A 14,327-nucleotide genomic window follows, 5' to 3' on the forward strand; every position below is an offset into this window, starting at 1 on the left:
GCCGGGACTTTCCCCTTGCCACGCGACTCTAGCCCTTTCACCCAGTTCTATGGTCGCGCTGACGTCACTCCTCGCCGGCCGACGCAGCGCGTGACGCTCTAGCCATCTCCTCTTTCGCGCCTCTTCTCCCCAACATGGCGGAGCGCCACAGAGCGCCCGCCTCCTAGAGCGCCCCACCCACACCCCTTACCTAGTCTGGGTGGGGTTTTTGGTTCCTTCCCCCCCCCCCCCTTATGAATTCCACGAACGCTGCTTTCATCTAATAAGTCGTTACTTATTTTCCACACGAGCCCAATTACCATTTTTAAAGGAAGGAGAGTTACCGGAAGTCCCGCCTCCTCACAAGCCCAATTATTATTGACGGGAAGAGAGTTGCCGGAAGTCCAGCCTCTTCATCTTCCATTGCACATCCGGGTCACACCTCCGTGCCTCGCAGCCTCATTCGCTGTCCGGAGAGGAACCGGAAGGGGTGGGTGACCCGGAGCCAGGCTTCCGGCGCGGGGGAAGGAGAAGGAGCGCGAGGCTGCGCGGGCGAGCGAGGAGAGAAGGAGGCGGGAAAGGAGGAGAGGGGAGGCCCGGCCTTCCTCCTCCCTGCTCTTCCTCCTCTGGCCGGGGCGGGAGGCGGCCCCGTCGGTGAGTGAGGCCCCCTCGGGGGAGCCAAGGCCCCAAACCAGCTTCTCTTCAGCCTGTGGATCCCCGTGGCGCGTGGACTACAACGCCCATCATCCTTGACCAGGCACAGGCAAACTCCGGCCCTCTAGGTGTTTGGGGACTACAACTCCCATCCTCCCTGACCACTGGTCCTGTTAGCTAGGGGTGATGGGAGTTGTAGTCCCTAAACAGCTGGAGGGCCGGAGTTTGCCTATGCGTGCCCTAAAGGGAAGCCCAAAACTCCGGCCCTCTAGGTGTTTTGGGACTACAATTCCCATCATCCCTGACCACTGGTCCTGTTAGCTAGGGGTGATGGGAGTTGTAGTCCCTAAACAGCTGGAGGGCCGAGTTTGCCTAGGCCTGCCCTGAAGGGAAGCCCAAAATCCCAACACTCCAGATGTTTTGGAGCTACAACTCCCATCATCCCTGACCACTGGTCCTGTTAGCTAGAGATGATAGGAGTTGTAGTCCCAAAACATCTGGAGGGCTGAGTTTGCCTATGTGTGCCCTAAAGGGAAGCCCAAAACTCCGGCCCTCTAGGTGTTTTGGGACTACAATTCCCATCATCCCTGACCACTGGTCCTGTTAGCTAGGGGTGATGGGAGTTGTAGTCCCTAAACAGCTGGAGGGCCGGAGTTTGCCTATGCGTGCCCTAAAGGGAAGCCCAAAACTCCGGCCCTCTAGGTGTTTTGGGACTACAATTCCCATCATCCCTGACCACTGGTCCTGTTAGCTAGGGGTGATGGGAGTTGTAGTCCCTAAACAGCTGGAGGGCCGAGTTTGCCTAGGCCTGCCCTGAAGGGAAGCCCAAAATCCCAACACTCCAGATGTTTTGGAGCTACAACTCCCATCATCCCTGACCACTGGTCCTGTTAGCTAGAGATGATGGGAGTTGTAGTCCCAAAACATCTGGAGGGCTGAGTTTGCCTATGTGTGCCCTAAAGGGAAGCCCAAAACTCCAGCCCTCTAGGTGTTTTGGGACTACAATTCCCATCATCCCTGACCACTGGTCCTGTTAGCTAGGGGTGATGGGAGTTGTAGTCCCTAAACAGCTGGAGGGCCGGAGTTTGCCTATGCCTGTCCTTGGCCATTGGGCAGAGCTGGCCGTGGATGGTGGGACTTGTAGTCCAAGACCACTGGAGGGCACCAGGTTGGACCAGGACCAGTGGTCAGGGATGATGGGAATTGTAGTCCCAAAACATCTTGAGGTCTGTGTTTGCCTATGCCTGCCCTAAAGGGAAGCCCAAAACTTCGGCCCTCCAGATGTTTTGGAACTACAACTCCCATCATCCCTGACCACTGGTCCTGTTAGTTATGGATGATGCGAATTGTAGTTCTAAAACAGCTGTAGGGCCGGAGTTTGCCTGTGCCTGTCCTTGACCGTTGGGCAGAGCTGGCCGTGGATGGTGGGACTTGTTGTCCAAGACCACTGGAGGGCACCAGGTTGGGCCAGGACCAGTGGTCAGGGATGACGGGAATTGTAGCCCCAAAACAGCTGGAGGGCCAAATTTGGAAAACCCTGGACCAGAACAGTGTTTCTTCAGCCTGGGTGAAGTGGGCTTGGTGTGGGTGGACCACAAAACCCATCACCCTTGGTCGTTGGGCTGAGCTGGCCGTGGATGATGGGACTTGTAGTCCAAGACCACTGGAGGGCACCAGGTCAGGGAAGATTTTTCTGCAGCAGGGTTTCCCACACTTGGGGCTCACGCTGTTTTTGTGACGGCAACTCCCATCCCTGGCTGGCCATCCTCTGCCTTAAAACCTGGAGAGCAGCTACCAGACACCCCCAAACTCGGCTGTTTTGGGACTACAATTCCCATCATCCCTGACCATGGGTCCTCTTAAGTAGGGATGATGGGAGTTGTAGTCCCTAAACAGCTGGAGGGCCAAGTTTGGGGATGCTTACCCTAGGCAATACTGAGCTAGATAGACCAGAGGCATGACTCAGTCGAAGGCATTGGTTCCCAATTGGTGTTCTTTGGACTCCAGGGGGTCTGTGGCAATATTCGCACAACAAAGATTGCCATAGATGTATCAACAATTTCAAAAGTAGGGGATCTATGGCTTTGCTTTTGAAAAACGGGGTCTGCAATCAGTACTTAACTAATTGGCAACCACTGATCTAAGGCATCTTTCAATGTTTCTAGAGTTTTCTAAATGTATTTCCTTTTAACTTCACTGACTATAATGCCACGCAACCATTTGTAAATGACTACCCGTCTTTGAAAATGTGGCATCACTGGATCAAATTCCTCGATTTTGTGGAGTTAATTAAACAGCTTTAATTGGATTGCGAATAAATGTGCAATTAATTGTTATTGTTTCGAATTTTATTGCCATTCTGAATAGTGCTTTTTAAAGGGGTTGGGTTCCAGGAATGTTTGGGAGCAGGTGTGGGCACACTTACTTTTCTTTTCCTTGTGCTTTGCCAGGGGTCTTTTCGCCCTGAAGACAGCTTTGCTGGAGCCCCTCAGAATAACTGCCTCTTGTCTGCAGCACCAGGGATAGTCACATCCTGCAACTATGGGTGACAGTGATGACGAGTATGACCGCAGGCGCAGGGACAAATTCCGACGTGAAAGGAGTGACTACGACCGTTCTCGAGAACGTGATGACAGGCGGCGAGACGACTGGAGTGAGAGGTACACCCCAAGTGACCTGGGGGATGGAAGCAATGGCGGATCTCCTTAGAGATGCCTTCCTTTTCTGTGGCTGCAGGAAAGCCCATTGATTCTTAGGAGGGTCTATAAGATAGGAAGGAATTCTATATTTATTGTTTTGTTTATGTCATTAAAATGATACACAGCTTGATTGTTTAAAAAAACCACACAAAAAACCACATCAAAGTGATTTACAAAAAAAAATATAAAGCTATAAATAAGAATTAAACTAACAATAGGCTAAATACAAGTTAAAACCTGCACCAGCTTTCTAAACGCCTGCTTATCTAAACAAAAATGTTTGTAAAGGTAAAGGGACCCCTGACCATTAGGTCTAGTCGTGACCGACTCTGGGGTTGCGGTGCTCATCTCGCTTTATTGGCCGAGGGAGCCGGCGTACAGCTTCCGGGTCATGTGGCCAGCATGACTAAGCCGCTTCTGGCGAACCAGAGCAGCGCACGGAAACACCGTTTACCTTCCCACCGGAGCGGTACCTATTTATCTACTTGTACTTTGACGTGCTTTTGAACTGCTAGGTTGGCAGGAGCAGGGACCGAGCAGCGGGAGCTCACCCCGCCGCAGGGATTCAAACCACTGACCTTCTGATCAGCAAGTCCTAGGCTCTGTGGTTTAACCCACAGTGCCACCCGCGTCCCTACAAAATGTTTTTAGCGGGCACCAAAAAGAGTACAGTGAATCTGCCTTCCTGATGTCAATAGGCAGGGAGTTCCATAAGTGCTGCTTCACTAAAAAATTGAGTTCGTACAAACGTGGAGCAGGTATTTTGTGTAAGAGCAGCAGTTCTGCCCATCTGGTTAGGCTTGCCTGAACAAAAATGTTTTAAGCATATTAGAATCCTTAACACATGATGGTTGATTGCTGATTGCCCTGTTTTTGAGGGGGGCAGTGTGGAATCCAGGTAGAGCGCATCCTGAAATACTTCTCAGGCACTTCAGCTCATGGCACAGAGGGCTGGTAGAAAACCCAGTTGGGCTGATTTCCGCCCTGCCAGCCGCAGAGAGGGGTCAGTTATGCCTGCCCTCCTTACCAGATCTGTGGTGTTTGCATCCAGGGATTGGGACAGGGGCCGAGAGCGCCGCAGCAGAGGCGAATACCGTGACTATGACCGGAACCGGCGGGAACGCTTCTCCCCACCTCGCCACGAACTGAGCCCTCCGCAAAAACGGATGCGGCGAGACTGGTAGGTGGTCATTCAATCTCCTCTGGGTTGCTTCTTCCATTCTTGTTCTGCGTTACGTGGCTCTTCAGTTCCCAAGAGGAACTGCTCAGCAGAACAGCATATTGGATCAGGTCTGGGAAATCTGTGACCCTCCAGAGCATGAAGAACATAAGAGCCCCTCTGGATCAGACCAGTGTCCCATCTAATCCAGCCTCCAGTTGTCACAGTGGTCAGCCACATGCTCCATTGGGAAATGCAGAAGCACAAGAGTGTAGTGTTCCCAAAGCAAGGAAGGATTGGATTCTGATTAATAAAATACACATGAGGCTTGACCAGCAAGACTCTGGGAGTTGTGCGTATAATAATAATTCCTCTCCACCCCTCAGCCCAGGTCGTTTTATTCACAAAAGAACCTTTTACACAGTGTTCGTAAGAACCAATCAGATATCCTCTGAGCATTTCAAAAACCCCTTGTGGGACAAAGTCAGATCAGAAGAAATTCTTCTAACTACAAAGAAAGTATTTCCTACTTGAGCATGCATACATAGTTCAGAGTAAATAAAAGAGGAATAAAAGGAGGAATGCATTCAGGAAACCCCGGAGGTCATAAACAGGAGAGGCAGGATGGCAGTATTTGCCATCTCTTTGTGAATTCTCTTCCTGGCCCTTAAGATCTATCTAAAGATTAAACCACATCAAAGTAACCTACTAACTTTATGGCCTAGGATGCCTGGTGCAGCAACCGGCAACAGGTCTGTGTCCTAGAATGCTTATATTGTCAGACATAGAGAATTGGGCAGTAGAGAAAAATGGCAGAGATGAAGAGGTTTGTGGGATTTGAGAAGAAATTATTGTCAGTGAATAATTAATAATAAAACCCAGTCAGCACAATGCTTTCATTGCGGACACAATGGCTTGATGCATATTTTATAATTCCTCATCGTAATCCCATCTGATCACTACAGAAGAGCAACTGGGATTAGCTCTTCTCAAGGACCTTGAGTCCTTGTCAGGGGAAAAGGCAGGGTATCAATAAATACATAACAATAATTGAAAAGCATTGCTGCCTCCAACTACGGAGGCAGAACGTAGCAGTCATGGCTAGTAGCCACCTTAGTTGGTGACTGCAGGAGGGAGTTCCACAGTTCCACTGCATTTCTTTTATCAGTGCTGGCTCTCCCAGCGTTCAGCTTCATTGAATGGCCACGAATTCTAGTGATACAAGAGAAGGAGCCAAAACCTTTTCTTTATCCAGGATAACCTGGGCAGAGGGGGAAGAATGCTGGAGGGGGAAACGATTGTCCAAGTTTGAAAAGCTGGTATCACTAGATCCAGTTTGTCCATTTTGTTAAATTAATCAAGCTAAATGGTTTGAATTACCGTATTTTTCGCTCTATAGGACGCACCGGACCATAGGAGGGGAGAACAGGGGGAAAAAAATTCTCCCCCTCTCTGCTCAGTGCCCCTTCAGCGAACCAACAGGAGAAACGGAGCCCCTTCCATTTCTCTTTCCGCTTCGCTGAAGGGGCGCTGCGCAGAGAGGGAAAGCTGCGCAGCGCCTCCCCAGCAACGCGAAGCCTAGAGAGCAAGAGAGATCAGTGTGCAACCGACCCCTCTCACTCTCCAGGCTTCAGGCGGCTATCCGCAAGCCTTCGGAGCACAGCTGGAACTCCTGCTGCACTCCGAAGGCTTGTGGATAGCTGCCTGAAGCCCCCGGAGCGCAGTGGGAGTTCCTGCTGCGCTCCGGGGGCTTCAGGCGGCTTCAGCAAAAGCAACGCGAAGCCTCTGGAGCGTGGAGGGAGCGCTCCCCCTGCGCTTCGGAGGCTTCGCGTTGCTATCTCTGAAGCCAAGGAGCCTGCATTCGCTCCATAAGACCACACACATTTCCCCTTCATTTTTGGAGGGGAAAAGTGCATCTTATAGAGCGAAAAATACGGTAGATTTTGAATATATGTGCAGTTAATGGGCACCGTTCTGAATTTCACTGGGCTGTTATCGTGGAGTGTGCAGACTGGTATTCTGAATATTGCATTTTGTAGGGCGCACTGGGGCTGAGGTTATGGCACCAAGGGTTTGGGAAGAACTGGTTTTAACACCTATCCCCTTGCTCCAAAATAAATCGGGATCAATTAACACTTTGGTTCTCCCCCAGTCCTCTTGGTGGTTTTAACTTTACCCCCTCCCAAAAAACTTCTGCAGGGATGAGCACACATCGGACCCCTACCACAGCAGCTACGAGATGCCTTACAGTGGCGTCACCACCGGCCCTACCTACGGACCTCCGCAACCTTGGGCTCACCCAGAAATGCATGTGACGCAGCATCACATCTTGCCTATCCAAGCCAGGTAAGCTGCTCCGAGCACATCCTGCCTATTCAAGCCAGGTGGCCTTTGCCGCTCAGGTGAGAGCTCCTCTGCCTGAAGACTGTGAGATACTGTCAGGGGTTCAGAAGGAGAGACACAGGAGGGGGAGCAAATGGAGAGTGAGGAGGAGGAGTACGAGGGGGGCGCAGGCAGTGACAGTGGCCAGAGTTATTCCACAAGCCTCTCTAGCGAATCGGAGGACTCACAGAAGGGAGCGCCGGTGGCCAGAGCGAGGGGGGTTCCAGGGGGGAAGCCCCAGGAGGAAGGGGCCAGCGGGGAGTCCCTGAGCAGCAGTTGGAAATCAGGACCAGCGTCTCCACCAGAGCGCAGTGGGGAGGGGGAGTCCCAGGAGTCGGGACCAGTGTCCTCACCACCAGAGGGAGGAGAGGAGTCAGGTTTGGCAACGCCCACATCAGGAAGCGGGGAAACGGTCAGAAGGAAAGTCACCGGCTGGGCGCGCGCGCCAAGTTCAAATGTACAGGAGCGCGGCACAGCGGGGAGCCCGGGAAGGGAGCCAGGTCCTAAAGCCCGCCGGAGGGAGGGGCAAGACTCAGGAGGCTCAGCATCAGAGGAGTCCAGGAAGGAGGGAACCCCAGAGGGCAGAAGGACCCAGCGAAGGAAAGAACAGCGTAAGAGGTGGAGCCGGGCTAGAATCTTAAACTGGTGTGGGTGGAGCAGTGAGTCAGAGGGGACTTAGCCGGTCTAGCGTAGAGACGTGGGTCTGCGCGCCCAGAGCTTGGAAATGGAAACTAAACTTTAATAAAGACTTTTGTATATAACATCCACTGGGCGTTGGTCCTCTGTGAGCTGGGACCTAGCGGCAGTCCTGACAGATACGTTGGTCAAATCGTCTGCCTAAGAACAGGTGCATACAAATACTGAAACGCCTCTCTGTTGCTTTCCGTGTGACGAAGTAGAATAATAGGATTGTAGGGGCGAAAGAGACCCCCGAGGGTCATCCATTCCTACCCCTTGCAGTGCAGGATAATAACAGCTAAATAAAAACTAGGCCTAGGACCCTCGTACCTATGGGATCGCCTCTCCCGGTATGCCCCACGGAGAGCCTCAAGGTCCATAAATAGCAACACCCTAGTGCAGTGTTTCCCAACCTTTTTTGGGCAAAGGCACACTTGTTTCATGAAAAAAATCTCGAGGCACACCACCATTAGAAAATGTTTAAAAAATTAACTCTGTGCCTATATTGACTATATATAAAGTAACTCTCTTTAATAGGCATCAAATAAACACAAAGAAAGTACCGTATTTTTCGCCCCATAGGACGCACTTTTTCCCCTCCAAAAATGAAGGGGAAATGTGTGTGCGTCCTATGGGGCGAATGCAGGCTTTCGCTGAAGCCTGGAGAGCAAGAGGCATCGGTGCGCACCGACCCCTCTCGCTCTCCAGGCTTCAGGAAGCTGTCCGCAAGCCTTGCGCGCCCGGTAGGAGCTCCTGCCCAGCGCGCAAGGCTTGGGGCGGCAGCCTGTTGCCCGAAGCACAGGGAGCCCTCCGGAGGGTGCCCCGTGCTTCGGCGAGTGTCTGCAAGCCTTGCGCGCCCGGCAGGAGCTCCCGCCAGGCGCGCGAGGCTTGGGGCGGCAGCCTGTTGCTCGAAGCACGTGGAGCCCTCCGGAGGGTGCCCCGTGCTTCGGGCGGGTGTCTGCAAGCCTTGCGCGCCCGGCAGGAGCTCCCGCCAGGCCCGCGAGGCTTGGGGTGGCATCTGTTGCCCGAAGCACGCGGAGCCCTCCGGAGGGCTCCCCGTGCTTCGGGCGAGTGTCTGCAAGCCTTGCGCGCCCGGCAGGAGCTCCCGCTGGGCGCGCGAGGCTTGGGGTGGCAGCCTGTTGCCCGAAGCACGCGGAGCCCTCCGAAGGGCGCCCCGTGCTCCGCGCTGCCAGCTGCCGTTCGCAAGCCTTGCGCTCTCGGGGGGAGATCCCCCGGGTGCGCAAGGCTTGCCGACACCAGCGCGGAGCACGGGGCGGCCGGCCGAAGCGAGCGGCGATGGGATTTGGGAGGGAGCTCGCTCGCCGCCCCGCGTGTGCTCGCCGCCGCCCCGCCTCTCGCCGCCGGACTCGCCCACCTCCCTCCCACGGCACACCAGGCAACGTCTCGCGGCACACTAGTGTGCCGCGGAACACTGGTTGGGAAACACTGCCCTAGTGGTCCCAGGCCCTAAGGAAGTCAGATCAGCCTCAACCAGGGCCTTTTCAACACTGGCTCCCACCTGGTGGAACGCTCTGCCTCATAAGACCAGGGCCCTGCAGGATCTGATTTATTTCCGCAGGGCCTGTAAGACAGAGTTGTTCCTCCTGGCCTTTGGCTTGGAGCCAATTTGATTCCCTCCCTCTCTTTTTTCTCTTTCCTTTCTTCTCCTGTGATGAGGCTGCATTTTAATATTTTAATGTTTCAGTATTTTAATTGTATTTTAATCTTGTTTTTAAGTTGTACTCATTCAACTTGTTTTTATTATTGCTTGTTAGCCGCCCTGAGCCCAGCCTTGGCTGGGGAGGGCGGGGTATAAATAAAAATTATTATCATTATAATTATAAATAAAAACAGCTAAATAAAGAGCACTTCGAACAGGCTCAACCCTGGGCATGAAAAATCAGGTGATAAGGCAGCATTTGATCACCTGTGGATGGGCCCTGGAGAAGGCGGACTTGGCCCCCGCCATCCATGCTTCAGTTACTTCCAGGGGAGACCCTGCCATGCACACAATGTGGGGCTCACTTTGGAGATAGTCTGAGAGCTTTCGGTTTCTTCAAATGCAGCAGCCAGGCCTTTGCTTAGTGCTCCTAGGCTGGGGAACATAACTAAGCTTTCGTCAGCTCTGTTGACTTCCTGTTTCCACCTGGGCTCCTTTAAAGCCCTAAGTGGCTTAGGGCCAAGTTGCTACGTGGTCTTATAATTCATGTTGCGCCGCTCCGGGTACTTAACAGTAGAAAGTACCCAGGCTTCTTAAGTAATTACAGTTATGTTGGATTTAGCAGGGTTTAGGATTGGTTACGTCATGTTTACATTGGGCTTGCCGTTAATCCTGTTGGTAAAATAAAAACAATACTAGCTATTTGTTTAGCTATTGCCCACCTTTCACTCGGAGGTCTCAGGGCGGGTTACACCTTTAAAACAAAACATTAGGAACAGTTTAAAACAATAATCATAAAAATAAAGTGGGGCTTAAAGATATGCCCCTCAAGTGTCAAAAACCAGGGGAAAGAGGTGCATCTTCCGCGTCCTCCGGAATCCTGTATGATAGAGGTGAAAGGTGAACCTCTGCAGGGAGGGAGATCCACATCTTGGGGGCCACCACAGAGAAGACCCTCCCCCAATCCACCTTTAGAACTTTGAACTACACTGGCAGAATCCGAGACCAGGGAGAAGAGTCGGTAGAAGACGATTGGAAGAAATTTAAAGACTATCTACAGAAATATTGTAAAATTAAGGAATGTTAGAAGGATGTTGGAATGAAGTTATGTGGTTTTAGCAGTAATGTTATAAAGGAGTATTTAAAGATGGATTATTAACAGGTGAGAATGTAAAGTTATAATATATTAAGATAAATTATTAAGATAAAAGCAAAAATGGAAAGGATTTGCTGAAATAACTAATTGAACTAGAATACAAAAAAGGGAGGTGTGAGGAGGTCAGGGAAACAAGTAAATGAAAGTCAGGATATGGAAAGGTTGATTTGTTTTTAACTGTTTTTTTACTTTTTTGTATTTTGTATTTTTTGTTTCTTTTTCTTTTTTATTCTTGTAACTTTTTTGAAACTTTAATAAATATTATTTTTTTTAAAAATAGAACTTTAAACTACAGTGGTACCTTTGTTCTTGAACTTAATCCGTTCCGGGAGTCCGTTCGACTCCTGAAACCATTCGAAAAACCAAGACGCAGCTTCTGATTGGCTGCAGAAGCTTCCTGCACTCAATTGGAAGCTGCGTCGGACGTTCGGCTTCCAAAAAACATTCACAAACTGGAACACTTCTGAGTTTTGCGGCGTTTGGGAGCCGATTTGTTCGGGAGCTAAGCCGTTCAGGTACCAAGGTACCACTGTGTCATGTCAGCACCTTGAATCTGGTCCGAAAACGGACTGGCAACCAATGCAGCTGCTTTGAAACAAGGGTTATATGGAATCCCAGCCAGTAATCTGGCCACTGAGTTTTGGAGCCGTTGAAGTTTCCCGGTCGTCTTCAAGGGCGGCCCCACGTAGAGCATGTTGCAGTAATCCATTCTGGAAGTTAGCAGAGCCAAAGTCAAATCCAGGAGCAGCCCCAAACTGCAAATATTTTTTTGGAAGCCGCCCAGAGTGGCTGGGGTAGCCAGTGTGGTGTAGTGGTTAAGAGTGGTAGTCTCATAATCCGGGGAACCGGGTTCGCGTCTCCGCTCCTCCACATGCAGCTGCTGGGTGACCTTGGGCCAGTCACACTTCTCTGAAGTCTCTCAGCCCCACTCACCTCACGGAGTGTTTGTTGGGGGGGAAGAAGAGAAAGGAGAATGTTAGCCGCTTTGAGACTCCTTAAAGGGAGTGAAAGGCGGAATATCAAATCCAAATCCACATAATAATTTTATTATTATTATTATTATTCTGAGGGGCTGTGACCCCATCTAGGGCAGGCCACCTCTCCCATCTCCTGCACTTGACAACTCAACTTTGCGCTTGAAAAGGGTCTGCAAAGCTTTTCTGGTTTTGAAAGGGTCTCCTCTTTGCGCTTTGTTGTTGTTGTTTAGTCGTTTAGTCGTGTCCGACTCTTCGTGACCCCCTGGACCAGAGAACGCCAGGCACCTCTGTCCTCCACTGCCTCCCGCAGTTTGGTCAAACTCATGCTGGTAACCTCGAAAACACTGTCCCACCATCTCGTCCTCTGTCGTCCCCTTCTCCTTGTGCCCTCCATCTTTCCCAACATCAGGGTCTTTTCCAGGGAGTCTTCTCTTCTCCTGAGGTGGCCAAAGTACTGGAGCCTCAGCTTCAGGATCTGTCCTAGCAGTGAGCACTCAGGGTTGATTTCCTTCAGTATGGAGAGGTTTGATCTTCTTGCAGTCCATGGGACTCTCCAGAGTCTCCTCCAGCACCAGAACTCAAAAGCATCCATTCTCCGGCGATCAGCCTTCTTTATGGTCCAGCTCTCACTTCCATACATCACTACTGGGAAAACCAGAGCTTTAACTATACGAACCTTTGTTGGCAAGGTGATGTCTCTACTCCTCTTTGCGCTGGAGACGTCGAATTGCAAGAACGCACATCTTTTTATTTCCCTTTTTCTCCTTCCCTCCCAGGCTGGGCAACATCGCGGAGGTGGACCTGGGCATCGCCCCTCCCGTGATGAAGAACTTCAAGGAGTTCCTCCTCTCCTTGGACGATTCCGTCGACGAGACGGAAGCCGTCAAGCGCTACAACGACTACAAGCTGGACTTCCAGCGCCAGAAGATGCAAGACTTCTTCCTGGCCCACAAGGATGAAGAGTGGTACGTCTCTCGTGGGCTGGGCCTTTTTGCCTTGGACTGGGGCGGGGGAGAGGCGGGAGGTGGAGCAAGGAGAGATCTGGTTCCCTCAGGGATGTGTATCTGTAGTTATGCGTGACTGGCAACCTAAATAAGAGGCCTTCAGAGCGGAAGATAATTCAGTAACCAGTTGGTAGATTTGTCAGGCGTTAGAAGGCAGCCTCTGCCTGGCCTTCTGATGGGTGTAGCTTGCTGGAATGCTCAGGGCTTTAAATGACTTGTGTGAGTTAAAAAAATTCAGTGTAGCATGAAGTCCCCAGCTAATTGAAAGAATATTCTGCACATATCCCTGTGAAGTCCTTCCACCTTTTCTCCATGGGGTATATGAGCCCCATCCCAGACACACACAGGCAGGCTAGAAGAAGGAGCACACACACATCTATTCTGGGTGCTGGCCTTGTTCCTGAGGCCCCCCCTCCCATAAATAGGCCCGCCTTTCCCCTTGGACTGCCAGATTCGGGTGCTAATTCGCCCTCTCTAGTCTACGTTTCCGGTTTGCAGAGCGAGAGAGAGATCTGTTACAACCAGCGCAGCAAATGAAATCAACCAGCTGTTCCCAGCATATTCAGCTCCGGCTCCCCCAGCCTGGTGACTTCCAGATGTTTCGGACCACAGCTCCCATCATCTCTCAGCCGAGCCGGCTGCGTCCGTTGTCTGAAGCATCTGGAGGTTGCCAGGTTGGAGTTGGTTGGTGTAGTTGATCCAGTGGGCTTTGACTTGGCAAATGGAGAAACTGCTGAGAAGGACATGGTGGTTCAGGGGGTCAAAAAGGGATGTTGAGGAATACTGAATGTGTGGAGATAGGGACGAGAGAGGTGGGAAATGAGAGACGTGTAGAAACCCCGCCTCTCTGGAAGTCTTTGTTGTTCTCCTCCCATCTTCGTCACCTACGTACCGTCTTTGCTCCCTTGACATGTTTTCCACTAGTTCTGTTTCGCATCAGTAGGCATAAAAACTTCTTCCACCACCGGCTGGGTTCACACATGACTCATTTAGCATGTGTGTGGCTTGTTAGAAGCCCCAAGCCCAGCATGGTTTCTTCTCTGGCAGCAGACCGCAACGTGAAGCTGCGGGTTATTGCTGGCTTGTAAACCATGGTTTCTTCCAATTACGGTCTAACCCCAGGGGTCTAACCCAATGATCTCGCTTGACCCTTACCCTAGATGCTCTCCAAGCTTCAAGGCAAGCACAGCTGGGGAGCAAAGCAAGCTTTGGAGAGAACAAACCATGGCTTGTTGTCACGTGCTTCATCAAACAAACCAAGGTTTAGCATTGTGTGCGAACACAGCCATGATTATCTGAATCCAGATGGTAACGAGCTGTTTTGCACCCACTCCCCTCCTCTCACTTGCAAAATGCAGCTTTTCATCATTTAGATGTCTTGTGCTTTTTCCTAATTCCTGTCTGCTTCTCAGCCAACTTGCTTGTGTACTAAATACTTTTAGAATTCCAGTTCGGAAACCCCGGTTCCTCTTTTACTTGGGTTCGCCCCTCAATAGCTCCAGCGGCTTGTTTGCCTGCTGTTAAAAGCACACGGACGCTTTTCAGCAGAATCCTTGAAAACTGAGCAAACGCAAAATAAAATTGAGAAAGAAAACTGCCAGCCACTAGTCAGGGGAAGCATCCTTGTATTGATCTTGTTAATTATCTGTTGCATTCATATCCTACTTATTTATCCAAAGAGCTCAAGGGGGCATGTTTATGATCTTCCCGCCTCATTTAATCCCCACTGGAACCCTGCAGGATAGGATAGGCTGAGAGGCAGTGACTGGCCCCCAAGGGCCGAATGGGAGGATTCGAACCCTGGTCTCTGTCAGGTTCTAGTGCAGCACTCTGCTTTTGAGGGCAGGTGCGGGTGGGGCTTGGCACATCGTATGGGGACGTTTCTGGTTTTCTTGTTTTAGTTTCTACAGAGCACGACCGCAGCTGCTATTATTGAACCATCCGAAATCAGTTTACCAGGGTGGCAGAATGGGTGGAGC

At 51.1% G+C, this 14,327-nt stretch overlaps 1 protein-coding gene across 2 annotated transcripts in view; it reads left to right on the forward strand.

Moving 5' to 3' along the window:
* Positions 1–459: 459 nt before the first annotated feature.
* SRRT (serrate, RNA effector molecule) overlaps positions 460–14,327 on the forward strand; it is a 36,890-nt gene continuing 23,022 nt past the window's right edge. Inside the window, exons 1-5 of one of the 2 annotated variants that reach the window (XM_083706624.1) lie at positions 460–633; positions 3,084–3,293; positions 4,384–4,512; positions 6,691–6,837; positions 12,121–12,309. In XM_083706624.1, the coding sequence (XP_083562750.1) occupies positions 3,175–3,293; positions 4,384–4,512; positions 6,691–6,837; positions 12,121–12,309 (584 nt within the window). In that variant the 5' untranslated portion in view covers positions 460–633; positions 3,084–3,174. The remainder of the gene's footprint in view (positions 634–3,083; positions 3,294–4,383; positions 4,513–6,690; positions 6,838–12,120; positions 12,310–14,327) is intronic. The other variant, XM_083706625.1, reaches the window with a different exon arrangement.

Source organism: Podarcis gaigeae, assembly GCF_964106915.1.
Source record: "Podarcis gaigeae genome assembly, chromosome: 13".
Taxonomy (NCBI): domain Eukaryota; kingdom Metazoa; phylum Chordata; class Lepidosauria; order Squamata; family Lacertidae; genus Podarcis; species Podarcis gaigeae.